At 44.4% G+C, this 15,249-nt stretch overlaps 1 protein-coding gene across 1 annotated transcript; it reads right to left on the reverse strand.

The window, feature by feature from the left end:
• Nucleotides 1-1,604: 1,604 nt before the first annotated feature.
• On the reverse strand, nt 1,605-14,406 carry LOC133500866 (soluble guanylate cyclase 88E-like). The gene is made up of 16 exons (XM_061820073.1): nt 13,758-14,406; nt 13,293-13,425; nt 12,918-13,092; nt 12,313-12,404; nt 10,972-11,229; nt 10,722-10,866; nt 9,933-10,055; nt 9,068-9,188; nt 8,843-8,972; nt 7,342-7,488; nt 6,705-6,851; nt 6,301-6,457; nt 6,075-6,184; nt 5,365-5,454; nt 3,983-4,101; nt 1,605-2,865 (listed from the first exon to the last, which is right to left on the reverse strand). Exons 1-16 carry the CDS (start codon nt 13,883-13,885, stop codon nt 2,496-2,498), a joined length of 2,445 nt encoding a protein of 814 aa, XP_061676057.1. The 5' UTR covers nt 13,886-14,406; the 3' UTR covers nt 1,605-2,495.
• Between the last annotated feature and the right edge of the window lie 843 nt (nt 14,407-15,249).

A 15,249-nucleotide genomic window follows, 5' to 3' on the forward strand; every position in this document is an offset into this window, starting at 1 on the left:
GGCTATTTGCCCCCTTGAAAATATAAATAAATACAAAAGCAAAATATTGACCAACAAATCTTCGGCTCTGTTACGATTATTTAAACACGGAATCTGTGATGGTGTGGTCGTGTGTGAATGAAATGCAGCTGTGTGGACACTTGGGATCATTAAGGTCCCCCCTCCCACCAATAGGATAATTGCTGCCAGATGTTAGCGTTAGCACTTGGTGCGGTTTTGCAGCCGCTAAGAGGCTCTAAGAGTCAGCGTGGGCCGTGCCCACCGCGGACCCCCGGAGCACACCTGCCTCTTTGTCTTACCGACGCAAATGAGCGAGTAGCTGGGCAGGGGTAGAAGGAGGCCTGTTGCCACAGCAACAGACAGGAAGTAGTGCTTAAGTGGTTTCCTGTCAGCTTCCTCTTTATCGCGTAATGACATCTCACGAGGCGTGCATGCGACAATATCAACAATATCTGGGTGTGTTTGCTTGTGTGTGTGTGTTTAAAATGCTTGCATGTGGCACTATTAGTCTATATTGGTAACGCTTTCATGTCGTTACCATGACAACAATAACAATCTTAATTGTCGTAGTGGTGTAAAAAAAATTAGCTCAGTACTCTTAATACGTAAAGAAACACTCAGATTAAGCTTTAAAGATAAAGAAATAAGATGATTTGTATCACGGCCGTGTCTCACACATCAAATTTTCAAAAATCTTTGTGGCCTAGAACTGCTCCTTGCAAGTGGTGTCATTTTTCTACTTTGATTTTGTGTCCAACCGTCCCGCTGAAAGCGCATCGGCAACTGTGGCTGTCCTTACCGACATGCGAGGGCATTACAGTACCTTATGTGCTCAGTTTTTTTCATTTGACTCCAGCGACAACATGTGAAAACATAATTAAATAAACCGTAATTCCCGGCCTACAGAGCGCACCTGCTTATAAGCTTCGCCCAGTACATTTGTAAAGGAAATACCATTTGGTACATACATACAGCGCAGCCGTGTAAAAGCCGCAAGTGCCCACATTGAAACCGACATTAAAACACGAGATATTTACAAAGAAAGGGTTTAACGCTACTGCCGCCGCACTAACATTAACGCTAGCGGCGCCCCGCTAACATGGCCGGTTAAAAAAAAAACATACTGGTAAAAATCACTGAGACACAGCAGTAGCGTAGCGCTAACAAGGCCGGACCGGTAAAAGTTACTTCCTTGGCACATATTTTCCGCTCGAGTGCCCCCTTGCGGCCGTTAGAAAAAATGCACACATTAGCTGCATCGCCGCATAAACTGCAGGGTTGAAAGCATGTGAAAAAAGTCACAGCTTATAGGCCGGAAATTACAATATTTTAGCGGGAAAAGCAAAGATAATAACATTTTATGTGTAATCAAGATAACACACGCCTGACTGTCGACGTCTTTAAGGGGTGTGGTTTCGTGGCCTTAATTCGAAAAAACTATTTGACACGTTTACATCTTTTCGTGTACAAATGCCCCAATCAACTGTTTTAAAAGTCAAATGTGGCTCTTGAGTGCAAACTGTTGTAAATTATGTAAACAAACACATGCACACATGCATAGAGGCTGTCCATCCATTTATATGAATACAATCTATAATATACAAGAGGAAGCAGAAGGTCTCACTCAACAATAATCAGAACAATAATCATCATGTCTACTTTCAACAACACAGTTGACACGTCTACACTGTCAATTCACGTGTGTTTTGCGCATACAATTTTAGTTTCATTTCACTTTGCAGGATTAAAAATATTCAAAATAAATTATAACTTAAAAAAAGGGTTCTTGATTCTACCCACTACTAGTACTACTAGTGACGTTCGAGATGTTAACTAGTAGAATTTGAAAATACAGTGTCACTTGTGGTACAAGTAGTACACAGTTGTCAACTAGTGCGCGGTTTTGTCTCAGTAGTAACTGAGCATTTATTTGATATTCTTGATAAGGAAGCCACCAGTGTGGGTGACATGCACTAGTTTACTAGTAAGGTTTAGGTGCGTACTAGTAGCCTAAAAGTGTCACTGATAGTGCGATCATGGTGCTATTAAGACCCAGTTGTTCTACCAGGGTTCCTACTTCTTCCACTATTGTGCTGAACCTGCTACATGCGTAAAGTCACGTAACCAAATGTGGGAAAAGTAGCTAGCTGACACGCTGCATGCTACGCTAACAAGCATGACTGGTTTGATGACATCGTTGTTTTGGAGCTGAATATCCAAAATTCTTTTGTTAACGGCTGTTGTCTTTGGACAAAATACCGATACATGAATATCATTGAAGGCTTTTGAGTGATTGATTTTTTTTTTCTGAATGCAGAAGAAAATTGCGCATATGTCAAATTGTCTTACTAGTGAAAACAAAGACCTGAAGCTGAATGTCAAGGATATAACAATACATGCTCAATACGACCTTCCATACCTTGTTTCTTGACAAGGTCCATAACCTTGTTTATCGTGACGTTGTGATGTTATGACATCATAATAATGTCGCGAGCTCACAGGAGAGTACAAGAGGCACTCCGAATGGGGAGGTTGGCGGGCAGCTTGACGTACTGCTGCCGGAAGCTGTTCCTCTTCATGTTGAGGAGGGGTCCCGGGTTCTCGGGGCCGTCGGCGGGCACCGCCAGCTCCGTCGCCGCGTTCCCTTGCCCCGCCTCCACCTTGGCGGCCTTGCTGTTCTTAGTCTTTTTGGACCTCTCCTTCTCCTGGAGGTCGCCCAGCCCGTCCAGGGGCTCGTTGGCGGACTCGGGCGGCGGCAGGACGTCCTGGGGGAGGTCGCTGGGGCTGGGCTTGCCCTCTGCCTGCTCTTCGCCGCCGCTGATGGGTTGGCTGGAGGACATGTGCTTGGCGTTGGTACTCGTGGAGCTGACAAATAGGGGAGAGTTAAAGGCGTCACATGGCAAAATTTGACATAACCCTTCTCGTTATTGCAGAAAAGTTACTAAGTCGTGCACTTGGAGTGTGAGATCAAATAACCAAGTCAATCTTTTGCTAGCTCACTAAAGTGGTGCCTTGATGTACGGGTACGTAAGTGACGCGAGCTACGTTCGGGTAATTTTTGAGATAAGAGCGGAGAGTATGGTGGCAGTGAATGCAAGTCGACATCCATCTGTCCATTTTCTTTGCCGCTTATCCTCAAGAGGGTGATGGGTAGTGCTGGAGCCTATCAACGGACAGGAGGCGGGGTACACCCTGAACCGGTTGCCAGCCAATCACAGGGCACATAGAGACCGACAACACCCGCACTCACAATCACACCTAGGGGCAATTTAGAGTGTCCAGTCATTGTTGCATGTTTTTGGGATGTGGGAGGACCCACGCAGCCACGGGGAGGACATGCAAACTCCACACAGGCGGGGCCGGGGTCGAACCCGGGTCCTCAGAACTGTGAGGCCAACGCTTTACCAGATGAGCTGCTCTTGATAATATCACAAAATTGACATGTATTTTTTTATATTCCTTATCCTCTGGAAGGAACAACAAATATTGCTTCTCAAAATATGTCTGCAAGGGAGCTGTTCTCATTTTTAGCCCGAATGTGGCATAAGAGTGAGGCTAATTTGCATAATAGCCTTTTACAATGCCGAGTTTCTCAGCTGACGACTCAGAACCTAGCTCAGGTGAAGGTCCAGAGCCATTTTCAAGCAACAAGAGATTCATTATAATTCTGAAACTTGTTGATGAAGTGCTGTTTCCAACAGGGAAAATCATTTTTTTTTTACATACTGTGGACTCTTCATCAGCAAGTAGAAGTCACTCGCCTAATTGCAATGCCCGAGTTCTGCCGTCGGTCGTCATGGTAACAAAATCATCATTCGTCCGGTCGTATATTTGGCGGCTCTCCAATTACTCACTTGGACTAGATGTACTCACAGGCTAATGTCGGCACGTGTTTTGATTAAAACAAGGCAGAATAGTTTCAAGTATGCGAACAAAATCTTGAAACCCGAGATGTGCCGTGTATCTATTATCCTTCACTAACCCATTCGAGCTTTTGTCTTCCGAGTCTTTCTGCTCGCTGCTGTAACGCAACTCGGCCGGAGTCTTGAAGGACAGGTCTTTCTTTCCCTTCAGCCAGTACGTCTTCATGTAGCCTTTCCCCTGCAACGCGCCGTGTTACCAGGTCATACGTACGACATACACGATGTGAATAGAATGTAAATACATAAAGGGCAATATCCAAAGCGGTGCTCGTCACAGCATTTTTCACCAACTATTGACATTTCAATATAAAAATACTGTCCAAGTACCGTATTTTCCGTACTATAAGGCGCACCTAAAAGCCTTTAATTTTCTCAAAAGCCCACGGTGCGCCTTATTATATCGGTGCGTCTTATATATGGATCAATACTGAACCGTTAGTGCAGCTCCATGTAATGGATGCATGACGTAACACCAGCCTCTACTGTATGCGCCTTGTAATGCGGTGCGCCTTATATGTGAAAAAAAGTTTTCAAAATAGGCCATTCATTGAAGGTGCGCCTTATAGTGTGGAAAATACGGTAACATAGCCAACATTACATAAATGTTAATTGTACTAAGTTTTTGGAATATTTGTTGGAAGGTGCTTTGAGATGGTATCATTTTTCTTCTTCTTTTTTTTACTATGATTATTGTTATTGTTTTCCCTTTAAGGTTAATTTCTTTGCTCATTTACGGGTATGAACATGGTTGAGGATGACCTACTAGATAAGATAAATTGGAGATGAGAGAAACCCTGATTCTGTCATTTTTAAAAGTATTATTATCCCACTGTTAATGAATGTAAATTGTATTTTTTTTATTTCCTTTTTTCTTCTCTTCTTTTTCTTTGTTTGTCTATAAAAGTGTGGAAAAAATAAATTATATAAAGATATTAATTAAAAACACTTAAGTCATATACAACTCAACTGCACATAAAAATATTACATTTTATAAAAAAAAAATCAATGTACTGTACACAAGAAGTAAAAAAATGTAGTGGTTGAAAAAAAGTAAAAAAAAAAAGTCAATGTTTAAATGCAAATCTACTGTACTACAGCACTTAAAAGTTAAAGTAAATGTATTGGTTTAAAAAATGTTTCAAAATATTGTATGAATAGCTGCAAGCTTGTTCTATGTTTCTATTTTGATGATGATGGCTCATTATTGTCAGTTTTAATTGTCCTCATTTCAGTGACTTGACAAATTGTAATTGGTTTGCTTGGAAATGAAGTGCTGCTTCCACCACATGCTGTATATCCATATTTGTACGATTGCTCTCTTTATTGTTTTGTTCGTCGCGTTTTACGTGTTCATTTTTTATGTAGTCGCTGTAGTGGTTGAATACATTGCTAAATCTAGCAACAAAATTGTTCGGAGTTGCCACAAAGAGAAGGTTATGACCTTGACAAAGATCTTGCCCCTCTCCTCGATGATGTATGGTTCGTGCTCCAGGTGGTCTTTGGTGGTCTGGCTGATGTGTATCTGCATACCCTGTAAACACACACATGCACACACTTAGCAGGTGTAACGTTTATTTTCCACAAGCAGCGGTTCAGAAAGAAACCGATGGTGTCCAGGGACTTTTTGCCAACCATCTTTGAAGTAGTCCGTCTACAATGTGTATTCCTAAATGGCATATGGAATTTGTTTTTTCTCATATGATAATTATTTGTTCACCCTCATGAGGATAAGTAGCTCAGAAAATGGATGTGTGGATTCTATTTTTTGAAAATGATAAAATAGAATAGTTTACAGTGGCACGTTGGTGCGGCTGGAAAGCGTTGGCTTCACAGTTCTGGGGACCCAGGTTCAATTCTGGCACTCCATGTGTGGAGTTTGCATGTTCTCCCCGTGCTTGTGTGGGTTTTCTCCGAGTACTCCGGTTTCCTCCCACATCCCAAAAAACATGCAACATTAATTGGGCACTCTAAATTGCCCCAAAGTGTGATTGTGAGTGCGGCTGTTTGTGTCTATGTGCCATGCGATTGGCTGGCAACCAGTTCAGGGTGTACCCCGCCTCCTGCCCGTTGACAGCTGGGATAAGCTCCAGCACTCCCGCGACCCTCATGAGGTTAAGCGGCTAATAAAATGGATGGATCGATAATAATTACCACGCCATTGCTCTCCATCCTTGAGGCGGTGTTGACCGTGTCACCAAAGAGGCAATAGCGAGGCATCTTCAGGCCCACCACGCCGGCCACCACCATTCCCGAGTGGATACCTGCACCACAAGATCAGCAGGATATGGCATCCACTCATTGATATAAGAAACAAAACGAAATCGCTGACACCAACAGTTGTGCAACATCAAGAAGAAATTGCGGTGGTTGCACTCACCCACTCGGATCTGGATGTTGTCCCCCGTGGACGGGTCCTTCAGGTGGTCGATGGAGCTCAGCATGTCCAGGGCCATGTCGCAGATGTGATGCGCGTGGAAGGTGGTCTTGTTGGGCACGCCCGCCACCACCATGTAGGCGTCGCGGATGGTTTCCACCTGCAATCCACGTGAACCAAACAGTCTTGAGATTCATAGTGTCTGTGAACTAATCCACAGGTGTCAAACATGAGGACCGTGGGTGTGAAACCTTGTCACGATTTTCCCTTGACTACTGTTTAAGCAAATCCCAAGTCCTAAAACTGGCAACCCAAGTCTGACTCAAGTTTCCTAACTATGATGACACCAAGTTTGACATCCCTGCCTCTGACTGATGATAGATGGAGAGGGTGCGGGAGGAGCCCACCTTGTAAACGTTGTGCTTCTCACTGAGCGTGTCAAAGACGATGTAGATCTCGTTGAGCATGTCCACCACCTGCATGGGTGTGATGTGGATGCAGATCTCGTTGAATTTGACCACATCGCTGAACAAGATGGTCACATCAGGAAAGACCTGCAACATAACAACCAAAGTCAAGTCAATTAGATTTTTATGGCGCTAGTTCACATCCGAAGTGATTTTTAGGCATTCTACGCGTTGAGACGGTTGAAAATTGTTCTCCTCTATCATGAAATAAAACCACCTGAACATCACTTGGCAAGTGAGTCAAGGAAATACTCTTAAAGGAATCAAACTCCAGCAGAACGTGACGGCCGTTTGTCTCGCCTCGATGGATAGAGATGGAGAGATAGAGTGACAGAGCAGAAACAAAGCGAGAAAACAGCACAAAGGATCAAAGGGGCGAGCGTTCAATGGCCACCGCAACAGCTGTGTTACCAACTAATGGTCCCACAACGACAGCAACAATGGTTCCAATGATCAGGGCCTCACCAACGATCAAACAAGAAAGCAAAGAAACAAGACGATCAATTTGAAAACACCTCCACTGATAATCCCACAAGAGGTCAAAGGTTCATCCAAGTCCACGGTTTCCAAGATATACCTGACATGTCTCCAGGGCAGTGATTCCCTTCCTGAGGCGGTCGGCCACTGCTTTGGGAATCATGGCGTACAGTAAGGAGTCTCCGCGTTTCTTCTCTTCGTCCAGCTTCTTGATGATCTCCTGCAGCTGCGCGTACTTTTGTTGCTCCTACAAGAAGTTCAAATAGTCATGATCTAGTACTCGATTCTTGATCCACTGGGACTCAGCTGGTTAGAGGGAAATGAACGCATGCTGATTTGCCTCTCAACAATTCGCTAATTACAAAACTTTTACTCAAATATGACTTTTTTTGTTTTAAATGGAACTACAGTTAACCTTCATCTTGTTCTGTAGAACATAAATATCTAATTGAAAAACTTTCCTCTACTTATTTGAAAGTGGTTTCACCTCCACAGTGTTTTTTAAAGGTCAAGTGTCATCCTGATAAACATTCGAAAATAGATGTTGAAATGAAAAATACATATAACATTATTCACTTCAATGTCCATACGAAAAAATAAATATGAGCGTAGAGCGCATCATCCATGCGCAAAAGTTGCGGAAGTCTCATTCGACATCCAAGTGGTCGCCATATTTGCTGCATCGACTGCCCGTGACGTCACCCCGGACATTCGCCATTGAAAACACGCTGTGGCCCCTTCTATTTGACACGCCCCTTCATACACGGAAGCTCTTTTTGAAGAAGAGAACATCTCACAACCGAGTGAAGTTACCCGGGCAATATTACCCGATTGTTTGGAGTCATATTCAGATGATATGCCATCACGGCCAAACCGCCTCCCTGTCCGATCCACTTCCACGGCGGAGGTGAGCATTTGCGCCCCGGCGCTGCAACAAGCCACCCTGGCCGACAAGGCCTGCGGCCGGGGTGGCTCATTTTCGCCACCGAGGTGGCTTATCACGGCGCCGAACCGGGCGTTGTCGTAGAACGCGGCTGAGTGCTCCATTGCCGGCAGCGTTGTACGTAGCCACCGTCCGCGCGCCCGACGCGGCAGCCTTCGCGGGTGAGCCGACACGGCAGTTGTCCGATGCGCACATCGACATATTTAGCACCCTTGTCATACGTACGCGGATCTTTTGTTACATTATGAGAGACGGATTACGTGGTCCGCCCCAAACTATTATTTTTTTTTGGTAGCTGTATACACACCTACCTGTCATTTGGAACCCACCAAGCTCTCGTCCTTTGCACCCATACAAACCATTTTTCACGACGAACCGGGTCTCTTGGAAACTTATAAAGCGTAAATCCATCCTCCCGAGTGTTCAACCAATGTCTGGCAATGCAACGAGCCGGCATTTTGGCTAACATGAAGGAACAACCGGCTACCTTCCCGCTGTATACGTCAAAATCATGTTTTGTGGTCAAAAAAACGCATGGGTCCATGTCGGCTGCCGTTTTTTCATTAATAGCGTACTAAAAATCCTGCATTTCATCACAGTGGCCCTTTAACCAGTTCCTTTGAGCACCACGGTCTGTCTCCTAGCCTAAATTCCTCACCTGATCCAGGGCTAGCTGCAGCTCGGCCGACTGCTGAGTCCCGGCCAGGATCAGCTCTCTGCTGGAGTCGTGCAGGTTCAAGTCGTTGACGTAAACGCCCATTTTGATCATGTCTTCCACCGTCTCAATGCTGCACGAGGGGGGAGGAGAAAGAGACGGTTGGGAGGTCACCTCAAGACCGAGGAGGGGGAGTGGAGACAGGAGAGCGCGTGATGGTGGTCTTACATGGGTGTCCCCAGGAAGATGAGCGAGTCCCATTGAGGCACGTACTTCATCTGGCCCTTCAGGTGGAGAGGTTTTTTGGGGGGCTCTCTCATGTCCTCAAAGATGGTCTCGCTGCATTTGCCTGAGAGCAACACGGTGTAACATCATCATATATACTTTGTTACTTTAGGAAAGGTAACTTTATTTACATAATGCGTTTATAGATGTGCACGGTAACTCAATGTGCTTTACATGATTTAAAAATTTAAAACTAAAGTACAAAACATAAAAAACAGGATACTAAAATTGCGAAAAGCAAGTGCAGTTCAAGAAAACATTATTTTTGATGAAAATGTGCTAAAATGTCCAATGTATACACAGTAACATAGATTTAAAAACGTTCAAAGGCCGACTTCAATTCTATTGCTATTTAATTCCATTTTCTTGCATAATAACAGCTAAACTCTACCATGTTTGGTTAATCTCTCTGCTCCACTATTTGACCTGAGTCCAAGGCGCATCGTGTTTACATTCCATGAGCGTTTCTTCCATGTATCCAGTACCTAAACTACAGTATTTAGTGAGTTATAGACCAGTTGCACTACTTTTAAGTCTATCATATAAATGAGCACTGTAGAGACTTCAGAATTGGAGTATTAAATTCTATCCTCTTTGTTCTGGTCAGAACCCAGGATGCAGTGTTCAATGTGCTTTTGGGGTACTCCAGTCAGAAGACCATTACAATAGTCAAGTTTACTTGGGATAAAAGCGTAGCGTGGTTCTCCTGATGTGAGTGGAACATGCAACCCTTCACTCTGGGTTATGTTCGATAGCTTGTAGAAGGAATTGATTTGTTTTTTATTGCTGAAAGTCATGTTTTACCTACCTGTGACTGTCTGGAAGGCTAGCAACTCGATATCTTCACCTCCCGAGTTGGCCGCGCTATTGTACTGAGCCAGAGTGCTGCTGTATTCCTGATCTGTGCCCTTCATGTCCTCAGACTTTTGCTCTACACGGACCACAAACAGTCAGGAGAGGAGGTCATATAGAAGAACATTTGCAGGAACTCTTAAAAACCCGTTTACACCGAGGGCTCTCATTCAGTATTAAGTATTCTGGTTCTGGATCCTTATGTTGGGGTACTGGTCACGGAGTGATACCTAAAGGGCATAACGGCAGCTAATTCATAGGGAACAGGAACATCATGTTAATGCTAACTGGACGAAGACAGCGTAATGTTAAAATGTGATTTCATAACGTGACATCATACATAGCATGACATTCTGCAATCGTTACATGACACCATAGCTGAATATCTTTTGACGTGGAAGTGCAACATCATGATTTGACATGATTTAAAATTGTGACATTGTAGTGTGGGTAGCTTGACATCGTAGCGTGTCATCATACGTGACACAAAACTTGACATTGCGTGGTAAACAATTCTTAGCGCGTTGTCTTATTGTGACAGTACAGCATGATGATTATGCGTGTTTTCGTATTGTGGGGGTCATCATACGTGTCGTAACACTATGATGTCATGCTGTGATGTCATTCCATGACGTGACACTATAATATTGTGCTATCTACGTAGCTGACCGGGCTATCCCATGCACCGCCTTCCTGCGACGGTGGCGCTTAGTGTGTTTTTCATCGTGCTTTCATCATTCCATACCTCGTTCTTCGTCCCTCTTGGTCTTCTCACTTTCCTCTTTCTCTTCAGGTTCTTCCTTGTTGAGTTTGGGAATATTCACTTTTTGTTTGCTCTCCACCACTGCTTTAGACAGCAGCTCAAAGACATTGTTTAGGTGGGTGTAGATCTGAGTGGGGAGGAAGAGGGGGGATACACATATTACTGAGCAGTCAGGGCACTACGCTTACAAAGGGGGGGTGGGAACGGGCGAGGCCTCATTTGAGACACTCACATTGTCCCAGCTGAACTCCAGCATGGGCCTGACCAGGGTGAACTCCTCGTTCACCTTCTTGCCCTGGAGGTCAGAGAAGACCTCTTTGAGGCCGTCGCCAATGCGGTACATGGTCATGTCGCGGCGGAAGATTACGCTGAAGGGGAACATGTCAAAAAAGATACCTCGCTTCATGGGAAGCTTCTCGTAGCTGGGCGCCGTCTTTTGCTGCGGCATGCGGTGCTTGAAGGCCGCGTTGTCAAAGTTCATCTTATACACCTGACAAACACCACAACTTTGTTTATCGTCTGCATCTATGCAGTATTGCAGGATCTTTGGAGCTGATTTTTGTCGAGTGCTCTGTTTGTATGTGCTGCTGCTCTGCGTGTGTTAATGTAGCATTTGTTTGAAAGGTTGTAATTACTGTGGCGTCTGTGTTAATTACAGCTAGACCATCTTTGGCGTTTTGCACAGCACGTTAGCATTAAGCTAGCAGACTTAGATAAAATGAGATGATTTGGCTCCACATTTTGGTCCTTTTACCGTAACTTCCGGCCTACAAGCCGCGACTTTTTTCACACGCTTTCAACCCTGCGGTTTACGCGGCGATGCGGCTCATTTGTGCATTTTTTTCGAACGGCCGCAACGGGGCACTCGAGCGGAAAAGGTAAGAATGAGATAGGTGGAATATGTGTGCCGAGGAAGTGACTTTTACTGCCCCTGTTATCGCTGCGCTAGCGTTAGAGCTGCACTAGCCTGTTGCTGCCGTGTTACTGACGTGTCTCAGTGATTTTTACCAGTATATTGCTGTCCTACCGTGTTGCTTCTGTGTTTCAGTGATATTTACCAGTAAGTTTCATTTTAACCACCCCTGTTAGCGTTAGTGCTATGGTTAGCACGAGCTTTAGTGCAGGGCAAACGTTAGTACTAGCGTTAGTGCCGCGCTAGCGTTAAACTCTTTCTGTGTACCGTCTTTCTTTGTAAATATCTTGTGTTACAATGTCGGCACTTGCGGCTTTTACACAGCTGCGGCGTATGTATGTCGCAAATGGTATTTCCTTTACAAATGTACTCGGTGATGCCCGTAACCAGGTGCGCTCTGTTGGCTGGGAATTACGGTATATATGTGTATTTCTATTTTGTTTTACGACTTATTTTTTCAGTAAACTAACAAAGTGAACACATTGAAGCAAGGACGCTTTGCATCTTTTCGGGAGAAATGTGCGCCCTTTTCATTTACTCGAATGAGCATTCCTTGACAGGCAGAGAGTAAGGAAGTTTAAACGCATTTCTTTGTACCGGTATCTCACAATATCGATCGGAAAGACAGTCATGATGGCGTATTCATCACGGAGTCCATACCACATAAGTCATCTTCTCTGTCTCCTCCTTAGACAAGATCTCCACTTCGATGTCCGTGTTGTAGAACTGGCGGCCCACTTGGGAGAGCTGGCCTGCACGGAGTATCAAGGCAAGTCAAAAAAAAAAAAAAAAAGCGAATTTGTGACTTTCATACCCGCTAACAAATTGAGACAACATGAGAAGACAAAGACGTGCTGCATATTTACCTAATGCAAAAGACGTAATATATCCACATTGCACCAAATATTTTGCTTCACTTGTAAAACTGCCGCGACTAGCAAAATTATGTGAATAATTGTTGCTCAAAAGGTTTATAATTTTATTTATTTAAAAAAAGAACGTCTATTTAAAAGAAGCCACCCTACCCTCTAGTTATTTGGCACCTAGACACTGCCAAACCAATTACTTTTATATTAAAAGGGGCTTTGGTCTGAGCACAAAAATAACAAATAATCGAGGATAGGTTAAAAAAAAATGTGAATATGAAGGCAACGCTGGAAAGGAAAAGTTCAAAGTTCAAGAGATTTTCATTGAAGACCGTCTTGCCCAAGCCTTTACGTGCACACGACTGTCATGGCGGTATGTTGACGTGGATGTGCCGAGACCTTTGACAAACTGCGTGAAGCCTTTGCGCGTGCTTCGGTAGTGCAGCGTCAAACTGGTCTCGCACTCCTCCTCCACGCAGAAGCTGGGCGGCTGCACTTTGGGGAAGGAGAAGCGGAAATACTCGTGCAGGTTGTCCAGCTCGTTGATGAAGTCGCGCACATTGCGACCCAAAACCTGCAAAACAACAGCGTGGCGCTTTGGTCTACGATCTGCCTGTCGCTAGACATCCTGGATAGACGAACAAAGATGCATTATCTGTTGTAAATAAATTATTTTCAGACCAGTTAAGTGAGATTCAATACGCCTGACGGTCTGCCTGGGAATCTAAGAAGAGATGCTAAGCGATCCAATGGTCGTGAAGATAAAAGGCTCACCTTGAGGATGCGCTCGTAGCCGTAGTTTCCGATCCTCTTGACCATGTAAACGCCGAAGGCGTACATCAGCTCGTCGTGCGTCTTTCCCAAGACTTCGCCTGCCGCCTTGGCCAGACGCAGGATCAAGTTGTCACTGACGTGGGAGAAGCCGTGAGACTTTGATACTGACTCTAGGTAGTCGCTCATAGTCATCTAATTTCTCGGTCACAGTCATTTTTTTTGGTTTGCTTATGATTGGTCAGTTAGTTAGTTAATTACAACATTCATTCTCAGTTTTGGCTGCTAACCCTACTCGCGAAGCAACTTTTTGCCACAAAATCGCTGCTTGCTGTCCATCGAATCAACTTATCGACAAGGACACAGCACGAACCGCAATCCCATCAATGGGTTCAATGAAAGGTGACCTCATGGAGCCTCCATAACGGAGGTGCGACATAGTGTAACGGACCAATCCTGGTGACCTACTTGTACATCTGATGCCTGACAAACTTGAGGTGCGGGATCTCGGCTCGGTTTTCGATCAGCCGCCACACGTCCTCGCCGTAGGACTCGTTGATGTAGTCGTTGACCGCTTCCAGGTACAGACCGTACATCTTGGCGGCGCTGGTGGCGCTAGGGACCTCCGTACCGCTGCCCGACTTAACTGCTCAGCTGAGGGGAGAACGCGGACTGAGGGTGGGGAGGCGGGTCCGGTGAGAAGACCTATTGTATCAGCGGCGGTTCTCGGAGCGGACTGGTTAACCTCGGCGTGTCGATCAACCTCATGAAAAACTCTTGGAAGTTCAAAACTGCTCCATTTGGAGGAGGAAAATGATAACAAAACCAAGTGGGCTCCCACCAAAGGCAAACGGATCGGAACCGGAGCCAGCAAAAGTCCTCTTACCTGCAGAGGCTCAGCCCTGTGCGGTCTCGGGCTGCGAGTGCGCGAGGCTGAACCTCAGGGCGCGTCAGCGCTCGCAGAGACCACCTGCACATGACAGGCAGAAGGCCCACGCGGGCACTTGGCTGTCAGGTCAACAGGTGAGCAGGTCCAAAATAGACCAACCGAGGCGTGTTTGTGGCAGCTGACAAACAAAACAAAATACACTCCGACGTGGGTCGCAATCAAGCGTGATAACTGATTTCATGAACGACGAACTACTGTAGATGACTCACTGGTTTAGAAATAAATCATAAATAAGTAAATAATAACTATATGACTGAATGATTAATTTCATAAATAACTGTCTGATGAAGCGATGACTAACTCAACGACTGAGTAGCTGACCGATTGACTGACAAACTCAATGACTGACTAGCTAACTATGAAATTGATGGAATAATTAACTGACTGACTGAGTAACTGGCAGAATGTTTAACTGTTGACTGAACGAAATTTGAGCCTAAATAAAGTAATGCCTGACTGAGTAACTAACAAAATTTAACTGACTTACTAAATGAGTGACTGACCGACCGAGTAACTAAATAACTAACAGACTGACTCATTAACTAAATAACTGACTGACTGATTTACAAAATTTCACGTGAACATTTTCTATCACGTATTCGATAAAAAGCGAGCATTGACATTCATTGCAATCTGAATAGGTTCTATAAAATGTTGACTACTATCTTGAAAGAGTGTGCTTTCTATTAAATGTTGAACATTTTTCTAGTAAATAGTAATTAAAGCATTTGGACTGCGCTGTCACTCTTTAAAAGTACATCTTCCAATTCCAATTTCATTTAAATTTTAATTCACAAATAGCTTGATGTCGATGTGGGCTTGCTGGCCCCTTTATTAGGTACACCCTGACCGCCAATGACTGAGCTGCAGAATAGTATAACTATCCATTTTTTTTTTTTATTATTATTATTGTACTGTCATGCTGTGAGCGCTCATGAGCTGCTGTGTATATTTTCACTAATGTTGCTTTACTATGGTATGCTACATTGCTATGCTACAGTAATTTGTAGA

Source organism: Syngnathoides biaculeatus, chromosome 5 (genome assembly GCF_019802595.1).
Source record: "Syngnathoides biaculeatus isolate LvHL_M chromosome 5, ASM1980259v1, whole genome shotgun sequence".
Classification (NCBI taxonomy): Eukaryota; Metazoa; Chordata; class Actinopteri; order Syngnathiformes; family Syngnathidae; genus Syngnathoides; species Syngnathoides biaculeatus.